Raw genomic sequence first — 12,827 nt, forward strand, 5'->3', positions numbered from 1 at the left:
CTCCCAGCCCCTGTCCAGGTCCTGTGGACTTGGTCCCCAGGTGCCAGTTCTCCAGAGCCATTCATCACTAAGTTGGAAGTCTGGAGTCAGTCTCTTGGACGGATGTTGCTCCTTCTCCCAGACACCATCCATGGGTGTGTGGGGAACTTCCCTCTCCTGGAACCCTCAGATCAGCCCTCAAGGGGTCAGGGTAACTCAAGAAAGAAAGAAAGCTTGCTATGTATAGAGTAGGAGTTTTCCGCGGGACCCAAAGGGAAGGCCTGCTTCCCTCTCTCTCTCTCTCTGCCTGCCTCTCCGTCTACTTGTGATCTCTCTCTGTCAAATAAATAAATAAATAATCTTTAAAAAAAAAAAGATTTTATTTATTTATTTGACAGAGAGAGATCACAAGTAGGCAGAGAGGCAGAGAGAGAGAGAGGGAGGGAAGCAGGCCCCCTGCTGAGCAGAGAGCCCGATGTGAGACTCGATCCCAGGACCCTGAGATCATGACCTGAGCCGAAGGCAGCGGCTTAACCCACTGAGCCACCCAGGTGCCCTGTTTAATCTCTTTAAAACTGAGGGGTGCCCGGTTGTCTCAGTCAGAAAAGCAAGCAACTCATGACCTCCAGGTCATGAGTTTGAGCCCCATGTTGGGTGCAGAGATTAAATAAACCTTAAAAAAAAAAAAAAGCTGAGATATAATTGATATTGTAATACTTAATATATAATTACTATGTTTATCATTGACATACAGTATATGAAATTGAGATGTCATTTAAAAAATATTATGTAATAATTGTATGTTTCAGATGTACAGCTTTGCTTTGATACACCGATGTTGCCGTATGCCATTGGGTTAGCGAACGCATCTGGGGATCACATAGTTGTCATTTCTTCTAGTGGTGGGAACAGTTAAGATCTAGTCTCTTTGGGAGGTTAATGTTTGTCATAGTTTTCTTGTCTACAGTCAGGGTACTGTGTATTAGATCCCCAAGAATTATTTAGCTACTAGTTGCTACTATGTACCCTTAAATCCACCCCCAGCCTCTGCTCACCACCATCCTACCCTGTGTTTCCAAGTTTGGTCCTTTCTAGATTCCACATCTAAGTGAAGTCATTCGGACACCTGGGTGGCTCAGTCAATTAAGCATCTGCTTTCAGCTCAGGTCATGATCTCCTTGAAGCCCCTTGTGGGGTTCCCTGCTCCGCAAGGAGTCTGCTTCTCCTTCTCCGTCTGCCCCCTCCTCCCTGTTTGTGTTCTCGCTCGTTCTCTCGCTCTCAAAATAAGTAAATAAAACCTTTTTTAAAAAAGTAAGTGAGGGGCGCCTGGGTGGCTCAGTGGGTTATGCCACTGCCTTCAGCTCAGGTCATGATCTCAGGGTCCTGGGATCGAGTCCCTCAGCGGGGAGCCTGCTTCCTCCTCTCTCTCTCTGCCTGCCTCTCTGCCTACTTGTGATCTCTCTCTGTCAAATAAATAAATAAAATCTTAAAAAAAAAAAAATAAAAAAAAAAGTAAGTGAGGGGGGTGCCTAGGTGGCTCAGTGGGTTAAAGCCTCTGCCTTCAGCTCAGGTCATGATCCCAGGGTCCTGGGATCGAGTCCCGCATCGGGCTCTCTGCTCAGCAGGAGCCTGCTTCTCCCTCTCTCTCTCTGCCTGCCTCTCTGTCTACTTGTGTCCTCTGTCTATCAAATAAATAACAAATAAAATCTTTAAAAAAAAAAGTAAGTGAGGTCATCCAGTATTTATCTTTCTCTGTCTGACTGATCTCACTTATCATCTTGCCGTCAAGGTCCATCCATGTTGTCGCAAATGGCAGGACTTCCTTTTTTCTCACAACGGAATAGTATTCTGTCGTCTGTATATATTTATATACCACAGCTTCCTTGTCCCTTCCGCCATGGATAGACACTTAGGTTGCTTCCGTCTCTTGGATATTAGGAATAATGCTGCAGTGAACATGGCCGTGCATGTGGCTCTCCAGTGGACTGTTTTCATTTCCTTTAGATACATACCCAGAAGTGGGATTGCTGGATTGCATGGTAGTTCTATTTTTAGTGTTTTTATTTTATTTATTTATTTAATTTTTAGTGTTTGGAGGAAACTTTGTGCCTTTGAAAATCACGGAGGACCTCAAAGAGAGATTTTCTTTATGTGGGTTAAATCTAGTGGATGGATGCCAGGTACTATATTAGAAATTGAAACAAAGGTATTTTACAGGTGTCTGTATTCATTCTGGGGGTGCCTGGCTGGCTCAGTTGGTAGAGCATGCGAGTCTTGATCTCGGGGTCATGAGTTCAAGCCCCACATTGGGCATGGAGCTTACTTTAAAAAAAAAAAAGATTTATTTATTAATTTTTTTTAAAATTAATAATCTCGGGCGCCTGGGTGGCTCAGTGGGTTAAGCCGCTGCCTTTGGCTCAGGTCATGATCTCAGGGTCCTGGGATCGAGTCCCGCATAGGGCTCTCTGCTCAGCAGGGAGCCTGCTTCTCTCTCTCTCTCTGCCTGCCTCTCTGTCTACTTGTGATCTCTCTGTCAAATAAATAAATAAATAAACCTTTAAAAAAAATAAAATTAAATTAATAATCTCGCATGTGAAATAAACTTTTACAAAAATAACTATATTTTCCAAAAGAAAATCTTTTCTTTCCCCCATAAGAAAAGCCTTTTACTGAGGAGTGTGACACTGTTTCACACTTTTGTGGATCTCTTTAATGTGTGGCTTTAAAGAAAACAGCTGAACGCTCACACCCGCCTCTTCTGCACTGGGTCTCTGGCGGTGTGTTGTTTTGGTGGAAGTCTGCAAAGAAAATCTAGGTTGCGCTGATAGGTCATTGGAGAAGAGGACATCACAGGGCCCCTGAAAGGGACTAGAGACCACACTTCGAGAAATGCTGATCTAATGGTGATCTATATGGGTCTCACTCTACTCACTGGAAGGCCAATATCCTTAACCTCACTCCCAGCATCTCTCTTTCCACTGGAACAAGTCCTTAAGCCTGATTCTTCTCACTCAAGTGACATGGGGACCCCACTTAGGTGAGGTGGCATGAGCTGGCCCCTTGGTCCCCTGCAGGTGACACTCTCCAAGCAAAGTCGCCTCCTGCAGAGACCCAGACACTCCTCCCCACCCCCTTCCTGCCTGCTCCCTGCCTACCCCCAGCCCCCACGCAACAGCTGAATCAACCCCGACATCAGCAGCAGCCCAGGGAGCTGGGACCACTGTCAGCGGGCCAGGAGCCCGGAATGACCACGAGGGCAGGAGGACACGGAATGGGGGCTCTGGGACGAACATTCTGCCCAGACCTGCCCCAGCCTCCAGGCTTCACAAGGAGGCTTTTCTTGGTCCTCCCCAGATGGAAGGCCTCTACTGGCCTGGAGAGGAGGGGAAGGGGGAGACGGGGCAGGGCTGGTAGGAGGGCAAGAGCCCAAGCACTCAGCCAGGCCAACTGTGAAGTTTTCAAACTTCGCTTTGGTCACAAAACTGCTTTGGGGGGTTGTTTTGTTTTGTTGGGTTGTTTTGTTTTGTTTTGTTTAACCAAAGGGAGGCCAACAGAGCTGCTCTGTCGAGAAACGGGTCCCAAGCCTTGAGGACTCTTCTGGCCTCTCTCGTGTTTGCCATCAGTCAGCCCCAAGATCTTGATAATACGGTTTGGTAACGAAGAGTGGGGTTCATCAGCCCATTTCACAGATGGGCCAACAGAGCCCAAGAGGGAAGGCGTCTCTGGCCGACCGTCAGTGGGTCAGGACTGGGTAGACCTGGATGTGGTGCTTTCTGCAGGGGCCCTCAGGGACAGGGAGTGGAGACCAGCATGAGATGGGGTGCACGCTGAGCAGAGGGGTACACGGGGGCAAGATAGGGGAGGCAGAGGTTATGTTCAGGCAACAACTCACAGAGGGGCAGCCCAGCCTGCAGGACAGACAGGAAAGGAAAGGTAAATCTATCTTCTGTCCTCCTGTGGCCACAAATCCAGCCTCTGACTGTGACAGTCACCACCCCTGTTTCCACCCATGGGTCCCTGCCCCAGGAGAGGGAAGCCTTGGCCCTATGACACAGGGGCCTTCCAAGACCCTAGAACAGAGACCCTTTGACGACGCCCCCCCCACACACAATTTCCTACATTCCCAGCCTCCTCCTGTCGCAGGGAGGGTGGGCTGCACTTGTGCGCATTCCTAAGAAGGAGTTTGTGTTCCACAACCCCAAGGGTCCGGGCCCTGCTACCATTTTTTTGGAGAGAGAGGTCGTGACTTCTGTCACCTTCTCAGAAGGGTCTGTGGTCCAAAAAGAGGTCACGAATCACTGTGTGAGAAGAGGAGGGGTCTTGCAGGGGCGGGGGTGGAGGGAAGGATTGTCGGGTGGGGAGAGCTGTGTTGGTGATATTCTTCCCTGCTTTACATGTTAACCTGGTTTTATTCCTCTCACCTACCTGTGACGGGGATGGTCACTGGCTCCATTTTACAGATGAGGAAACTGAGACTCAGTGACATGAGGTAGCTTGCCCAGGACAGAGCCCTGGCCGAGGGATGGAACAAGCCAGGGTAGGGACAGAGGCCTAAGATAGTGTTTTATTTAATTCCATGAAGGCCTTCAGCTCTGGGACTGGGCAAAGCCTCCCTTTGCCAGCTTCCGCACCAGCCCTTGAGCCCCGCATCTAGGTCCCCAGGAAATTATTTCGGCAGCCAGAGAACCTGACGGAGGGCTTCTAGCCTCCGAGAGTCAGTCCTGCTGAATGGAAGACAAGAGCCCCAAGACTGGCCCTTGGTGTCCATTCCTTTCTTACAAGGGGAAGGGATCAAAGTGTCCCTTCAGTGGCAGGTAAGACCCAGCCAGAGGGCGGGTTCAGCAAGTTTCCCCAGCAGGGCGGAGGGCATGGTGCCCAGGCCCCTCCAGATGCCCCCGCAAAGACCCTTTCTTTCTTTGCCCTTAGAAATGTCAGTCACCCCCACCATTCCTGAAATTATTGTTTAAAAAAATCTTTATTGGGGCACCTGCATCTGCCTTTGGCTCAGGTCGGGAGCCCGGGGTCTTGGGATCGAGTCCCACATCGGGCTCCCTGCTCAGTGAGGAGCCTGCTTCCCCCTCCCCTCTGCCACTCGGTCCCCCCACTTCTGTGTTCTCTTTCTGTCAAATGAATACATAAAGTCTTAAAAAATATAAAAATAAAAAATAAAACAAAAGCATGTTTACTATATGCGATTTTTTTCCCCTCTCATTGTTATTGGGATATAACTGCGTTAAAGCCTTTTGTAAGTTTAAAGTGCACAGAATGATGATTGACTTACATACGCTGAAATGAGGACCACAGTAAGTTCACATCCTCACCTCGTGTCATTTTGGGGAAGCGGGAGAAAAAAACGTGTTTTTTCTTTCCGACGAGAACTTTTAGGATGTGTACGCTGTTTGCATATTTCAAATCTGCACTTCAGAGCTAACTAGAACCGTAATGTCATTCATCCCGTTCCTGAAACCCTGGGCCTTAGTTTCTCCATCTGTAAATTGGGAATCATGATGCCCAACCTACTTGCCTTACTGGGATTTCTAAGAATCACATGGGGAAGGTGTTTGGAAAAGTTCAGGATCCCCCAGTGACATGACAGGGAGCAAACCTCTGCTGGGACTCACCCATCAGGTGACATTTCATGTCTCCAGGGTGCGGGATCCTGGCCAACCAGCTCTGGAGCCTTCCTCCTCCGGGCTGTGCTGGGGCAGCTCCGTGAGTGGCTTGGTGGGGGGTGCCTAGGGGCCCAGAGGGTGAAGGCAGCACAAATGGCTCATCCTTGCTTTCCCTGCCCACCCTCGGTGGCCTCCTTGGTCCTCACGGTGGGCTGTGGGCAGGAATGTCATCATTCCTGTCATGGCCTGATCTGGGCAAGGCACCAAGCTGAGGACAGAAATCACAATCCCACAATCCCAATGACAACAGAAACCAGGGACAGGTGTTGAGAAAGTCACGGTGTTTACCCATGTCCCTTCGCACGTACAGGGCATAAAGTTTATTCTAGCCCTCTAGGGTAGAAAACCATGTTTCTCTGCTTCTCTAAAGCAATTAAGGCTCTTTCAACTTGACTGGTGGGGAATTCAAGCATTAGTCGTGTTTGGGGAGCCTGCTTTTTCCCTGGGGTGGGGCAGGAATCTTGGGGGTCTTGGGCCAGAACACCTGGAGGGGGGGTCCTGGGTCCTACTCCACACTAGCGACTGTTTGTGGCCAAGTCCATGGGGGCAGGTGGGCAGGGGTATCTCCAGGGGCTCCCAGCTGGGGCTCTCAGAGTGTGGTGCCCCCCAAACCCTTGTCCCTCTGAAAAACCTCTGCCCCCAGCCCTCTCAGGGCCCCTTTCCCCCATGCTCCCTCTCCTCCCTCCCACTTGATATGGGGTTTTCTTCTGGGTCCCCGGCAGTTTTTCCTTGCAATCCCGTAATCCAGAAATTTGCCCCACCCCAACCCCAAGGCAAAGGAGCACTGAGGTTGGGTCATCTGCAGAAGGAGCAGTAAAGATGACCACAGAAAATGAAAAAAAAAATCATTATCAGTACAAGGGACCCTATCACAGAGCAGGGGGATTTGCAACACATGCCGTTTCCAAGGTTTGCCCTATGTAGAAAAGCAGCCTCTCATACAATGGCCAGCCCGCCTTTGGCTTCCTCCTGGGTTGGGTGGGCTGGAGGAGTGCTCTTCGTCCGATGTTGGAGGGCTTGGGAGACGTGCATGCACTGGGAAGACCATCTCTCCACGAGTTTTCCTGGCCCTCTGGGGGAGGTTCTAAGATGCTTCCTTGCAACTAGGAAAGCTTCTTGAAGGTGGGGAGTGGGTCTCTTCCCTGGCCAGGGTGTGGTGGGGGGTAGGCGCTAAGCCACCTCCAGGAGGCTGTTTTGGGTGTGTTGGGTGGGACTCAAGGGTAAGACTGGGCCACCCCTGACCTCTGGGCATCCTTTCCTCTTGCAGGACCTGGGCATGGAGTCGACCTCTCTAGACGACGTTCTGTACCGCTATGCCAGCTTCAGGAACCTGGTGGACCCGATCACACATGACCTCATCATCAGCCTGGCCCGCTACATCCACTGCCCCAAGCCGGTAGGGCAGCCGTGGTCTGAGCCAGCCACCTCGGGGGGGTGGAGGCAGGCGGCTTTCTGGCCAGAGTGGCTAAGAGTCCAGGGAGGGCTGGTCGCTACTGCCCGGGGCCCAAGGAGGACAAACCAGCGGGGCCTGGGGTGCCCACCCTGTCCTAAGGCCCAGCATCCATGAGCCCAGGTTTTGTTTGACCCATGGGGATATTAAATCTGGACTCATCGCCAACATTTAGAACTCAGACCATTTCACACATTTCTCCCTGTTCAGCTGCCCTTGAATAATGGGATGCTCTTGCAGCAGGGAGCCCTCATTTTATGGGACTGGAGCTGAGTAGCCACCCCTGTGATATGGGTGAGGACTGCCATGGACAGTTGTGTGCGTTGTACCTTGCACAAAGACAGGCACACGCCAAGGTAGCAGGAGACAGTTCAGTTCCAGCCCTCTCTCTGCCACCAACTCACAGGCACTGGCTCAAGCCTGTGTCCGTCTAGTGGTGGACCTCTTCCTATTTGCACAAAGGCGCCATGTAAATCTAGCAGTGACCCCACTTGGTGCTTTCCGGGGCCTCAGTCCTCAGCACTTCCAACGGCCTTCCTCTCGAAGGCTGAATGTCATTTTACACATCCCCCCACTTTGCTCAAGCCCACGTCTGCCTGGCTTCCAGAGCTGAGAAGGGAGCGCTCCGAGGGCGGGTGATGCTTAGCCAACTTCCAGATGGGAGCGTCTGCCCCCCTCCTCACGGGGTGCCGGGCCAGCTTACCCAGCATGACCCCAGCAGGGAAGGGGAGGGCCAGTGTGGGGGCAGCTCCACTCTGGAGCTCTTCTCTCCCATCCCTCATTTTCCAGCAGCTTCCAAAAGAAGGCTTTCCTCTGTGACAGGGCCAGGAAGCCTAGAGCAGGACCCAGGAGTGCCTGAGGGTAGCTTTTGCTTCCAGAGTAGGATTGAGGAGAAGAGGGAGGGCGTGCTGGTCAAACCCACCCTCCCTTGACCTAAGCAAGCGCAGACTTGAGCGCGGGCAATATTGTTCTGGAGCTGGGCCTCCATCCGGGCCTCTGTTTGCGGCCTTCTCTCTGGCTCCTGGGGCTGTCTGGGGCCAAGGTTCTGAGGGGAGGAGCTAGCTCTGAAGGGTGGGGGCAGCCATTGGGGGAGGAGGGGTGTTGGGGCTGGTGGTAGGATGCAGCAGAAGGCAAGGATACGGGGCTCAAATAGGGGACGTAAGAAAAAGCGGGTAAGGAGGCTTGGCAGGCTGGGAACCTCGGGGCCTGAGGGAGAGGGGCTGGCGCCAGGAGCCGCAGGGGAACCCGCTGGGCCTAGAATCACCTTCTCTTCTCATTCCCATGCTACCTGGCTCAGCCTGGGGAAGCTGTGAGCAGGGTCTGTCCGAGGCCTCGCAGGTGCCAGACCTCTCTCTGCCTTTTCTGGAACGTAAATTCAGATGCCCCCAGGTGACAGGGTGACCGATCACAGGGCACTTGGAACAGCTCAATAGGAGGGATGTTATTTTTATGCCCATTTTGGAGTTGAGGAAGACCAAAGTCAGGTAATGAAGCAGTCTGCTAAAAGAGACGCAGGTGTGATTGGACCCAGTTCTGGGTTGGTTGCAGGCTGGTGCTCAGGCACCCGACCCCTATGTTCCCAGTGCTGGGGGGGGGGGGGGCGGGGGGTGGACTTGTGTGGCTGCATCTGGGCCGGAGGAGGAGGGTTTGCAGGTGGGTAACTGCCCATGCAAACCACAGGACACGGGAGGTGCCCCAAGGGGTTCTGGGCTGAGACCTGTCCCCTCCGTCTGGTGGGGAGTACAAGGGCTGTACCTGGGGGGCTCTGAGCTCAGGCCTCTACAACACATTGCCCCTGACTGGGTGGCTTAGAATCAACAGAATGGTATTGCTCACAGTTCTGGAAGCCAGAAGTCCAAGATCAGGGTGCCGGCAAGGCCCGGTTCTGGCGAGAGCCCTCTTCCCGGTTTGCGGATGGCCACCTTCTCATTGTGGCTTCATGTTGGCAGAAAGCAAGCCAGCTGGCTGTTTTCTTCTTCCAACCCTCATGACCTCATCTAATCCTACTTCCCCTCCTAAAGGTCCTACCTCCAGACACCATCATCCGGGTATGGGGTTCAACCTACGAGTTGGGGGGGGGGGGACACAAACATTGCCGCCCACCCCCCAACCCCCTCCACTCCCCATCTCCCACCCCTCCCACCTTCCCCCATCTCGGGGTAGCTTTCTCAGGCCACTTCTTTAGCTGACCTGTGTTTTCCTCAACTCCAAAGGTGCATAACAATACCGTCCCCTGTAGAGCCATAGCTGGGGGGCGGGGTTCAGTGAACTGATTCTCTCCAGAGTGTGCTTAGCAGGACTGAGCACCCTCTACCCAAAAGCTAAGCTGTCCCTAGTCAGTGAGCACCAATCACAAGCCAAGCAGGGTGCTCAGACCCAACAGGTCTGTGGTGGGACACCGAGGCAGGGATTGGGCTCAGAGTTTTGGAGAACAAGGGGACGGCCTGGGATTTCCTGATTTCCAGAGCAAGTCAGGGGTGTCAGCCCGGTCAGAGGCCCCAGGTCCTAGCTGTTCCCCTAGCCATACCCAAGGCCATGTGGCCGGAGAGGCCCTTTGGAAGGGCTCTCCTGGTTGTGGTTGAGGCCAGAGCTGAAGGTCCTGGCTCTGGGGCCCCAAAGCTGGTGATAAGGGCAGCCTCTGAGTGCACTCACCCCAAAACGTGAGCTGGCTCGGGGCTGGTCAGGACTTCTGTTCTTAGATCTTTCATCTGAGAACTTCAGATCAGAGATGTCAAAACCATCAACCTCAAGGGGCCGCCTCCCTCAACAGTGATGTGGGACAAAGGAAATAGCCCTTCCTTGTCCGGTCTCGGTGAGGAACCACCAGACCACTAACCCTACAACTAAGACGACCCCCCTTGAATGAGTCCCAGCCTACCCAAAGCCCCCTCTGGTGTCCCACCTGGACATGGGCCTAGGCCCTAGATGGGGGTGGGTCTGTGTGTGCCCCGAGAAGGAGGGGACAAGCAAAACCCCATCTCGCCCATGACTATGTGTTGATTCATCCACAGCCCAGCTTCCAGCTCAAAAGTCACCCACCTCTTGGACATTTCTGCCTGGGTGTCCATGAGTCACCACCCCTCCCGCACCCAAACCATCACACCACCAGCACAGATCATGTCGCAGGCAAGTTTAGACACTCTTTCCTCCCCTGGGCCCCAGTGCCAGCCCTCCACATCCCGTCATGCCTCCCAGCCCTCTGTGCTCTGGGAGCAGCCAGGGAGCAATGTGCAAGGTCAAAATCAATGTGGACCCCCCAAGAACCTTGCTGAGAAACCTCCCACGTGAGCTGGTGTCCTACTTTCACTAAAACCCAAACCCCATCCGTGGCCCCCACCCAAATCTCCTGTATCATTCTCTCCACTCCGCTCACTCAGCGGCTTGGGCCACCTGGGCTTCCTCTCAGTTCCTGGAGCAATCAGATCTCTCCTGCCCCAAGGACCTTGCTGCCTCCACCTCTGCCTGGGCTCCCCAGCTCCTCCATTCAGACTCAGCCTCTCCAGAACCTTCTGTGACCAGCCTTGTCATTGACACGGCTCCCCCGGTCACCCTGTGTCCTGTTGAGGGCTTCATTTCTCTCACTGGTCTCCCAAGTTATCTGGCTTATCTCTTTGTCGCCTGACACATGGTTGGCCAGCCCCCGTGAGAACAGTGGTATTGCCGAAGGGGGAGGAGATGGCATCTGTCTTGTTCGCAGTGACATCTTGCATCAGGCAGGGCTTAGTACAAGCTGTGACCAGAGCCATGAGAGCTCCCTTCCCAGGACGGTGCTGTCTCTTCTATTGCGGTGTGTCAGATGACCCCAGAACTCCACGCTTTAAACGGTCGGCCTTTATCCCTGGGCAGTCTCTACTGTGTGACTAGGTAATTCTAGCTTGGGGTCCCTCCAGACAGTGGCCAGGGCTCCAAGGATCCACAGGCAGGCCCCCTTCCGAGCTGGCCCACTCTTTGGCTGGTGGCAGGAGGCTTCAGTTTCTTGCCACATGGGTCTTTCCATAGAACCACTTGAGTTTTCTCTCAAGGGCAGCTGGCTTAGTCCAGAGCAGGTGATCCGAGAAAAGAACAAGGCAGACACCACAGTATCTCTTATGACCTTGCCACATTCTATGCATCACCCAGATCAACCCTGATGCAGAGCAGGAGAGGACAGGAGGGGGCGGTGACAGGAGGCCAGGGTCTGTGGGGCGCTCTTGGGGTCTGGCTGCCTCACATGCTGAAGCTGGGAGGGAATGAGAGTAGGAAGGATCCTTCCTCCTGCTCTCTGGTCTCACTCCAATCACTCTCATTAGCTGAACCCAACTGGAAGTTGGGGCAGGAGGCCCCGCCATGCTGTCTATAGCGCTCAAGTCTCCCCATATCCAGAGCAGGATCCAGCTTGTGGGAGGAAGGACGGTCAATAGCTGAAGAATGAGTTTATGAATGAGTGAGGGGGGTGCCTGGGTGGCTCAGTGGGTTAAGCCTCTGCCTTCGGCTCAGGTCATGATCCCGGGGTCCTGGGATCGAGCCCCGCATCCCGCTCTCTGCTCAGCGGGGAGCCTGCTTCCCCCTCTCTCTCTCTCTGCCTACTTGTGATCTGTCAAATAAATAAAATCTTAAAAAAAAAAAAAAAATGAATGAGTGAGGGAAGCCGTTGGCCAGAGCTAGTGGAGGGCTGTGCTTGTTTGGGGGACTGGGGAAGCCAAGATGGCGGATAGGAGCCCCCATCGGACAGGCGACAGGTGGAGCAGCATCGGGTGCTGTGGCCCCTCCTGGAGGGGACTGCGGTCTGCCTTGAGCATTCTTCCTGACAAGTCAGCCAGAGTCCCTCAGGGTCCTCTCCAGCCCCCTGGCCCCGGTCAGAGGCAATAGGAGGCCCCAGTGCTTCGGGACCCTCGCTCCACCCTGCAATGCCCAGCTACCTAAGACCTGCATCTTGCCCCTCTCCTTCCTTCCTTGGGTGGCAGGAAGAGCTGCAGAATTAATTCCACAAACTGCCTTTGAGCCCCAGGTGTGGGTGACGAGGGCTTTTTGGAGCCTCAAGCTAGGAAAATAATTTGTCCTGATACCGAGGGCTTTCGTGGGGCCCAAAGACAGACGCTGTGCAGACATCTCTCCACCCCTCCTCTGGGCTCCCCGGGCCTCACTCTCCATTCCCGGGGGCTGCGAGTCTACTGGTCGGTGTCCAGCCCTGGGAGCAGCGGGGGGTGTGTCTCGTCGCCAGGAAAGAGCTGATTGGCTGCGCTCCGCCAGTGCCCGCTTCTGGACCAATCAACTGCAGCGTGGGATGGGGTCTGGTTGCACAAAGGGGCTGCGGGGCCTCACCACTTTGAGGAGCAGAGAGGGGCCTGCAGCCCGCGGAGCGCTGGGTGCGGGGCGCACGGACCGGGTAACTTGTGGGGCCGGTGGTCACACTCCTCGGCCAACGTTGCACAAGGGGCGCGTGGCTGCTCTTGCTGGAAACCACGCGGGAACGACACTTTCTCCTCCTCTGCCTCCTCCCTCCCCTTCCAGCCCCTGCCTTCCCCACCCTCTCCTCCAGTTTTGAGTCTGTCCTGCTTTGTCCTCTTCTCCGCGGGAGGGAGACCTGGAGTTGGGGGTGGGGGGACTAGATGGGCTTGCTTAAGACTTTTGCGGGTACAAATGAAACACCTTGAACCCACCTAAGCAAATGATTTATCCCCAGGAGGGCAGCGCAGGGCGGGAGGGCAGGTTGGGAAGGATGCCAACCCCGGAGCCGGGCTTTGCGT

The 12,827-nt window shown here is 53.9% G+C and overlaps 1 protein-coding gene across 1 annotated transcript in view; it reads left to right on the forward strand.

The window, feature by feature from the left end:
* LRRC75A (leucine rich repeat containing 75A) overlaps positions 1–12,827 on the forward strand; it is a 43,751-nt gene that overhangs the window by 21,859 nt on the left and 9,065 nt on the right. The window contains exon 2 of the mRNA XM_045085408.1: positions 6,919–7,047. Within this exon, the coding sequence (XP_044941343.1) occupies positions 6,919–7,047 (129 nt within the window). The remainder of the gene's footprint in view (positions 1–6,918; positions 7,048–12,827) is intronic.

This window comes from Mustela putorius, unplaced genomic scaffold (genome assembly GCF_011764305.1).
Source record: "Mustela putorius furo isolate JIRA1106 unplaced genomic scaffold, ASM1176430v1.1 tig00000867_pilon_pilon_pilon, whole genome shotgun sequence".
NCBI classification, from domain to species: domain Eukaryota; kingdom Metazoa; phylum Chordata; class Mammalia; order Carnivora; family Mustelidae; genus Mustela; species Mustela putorius.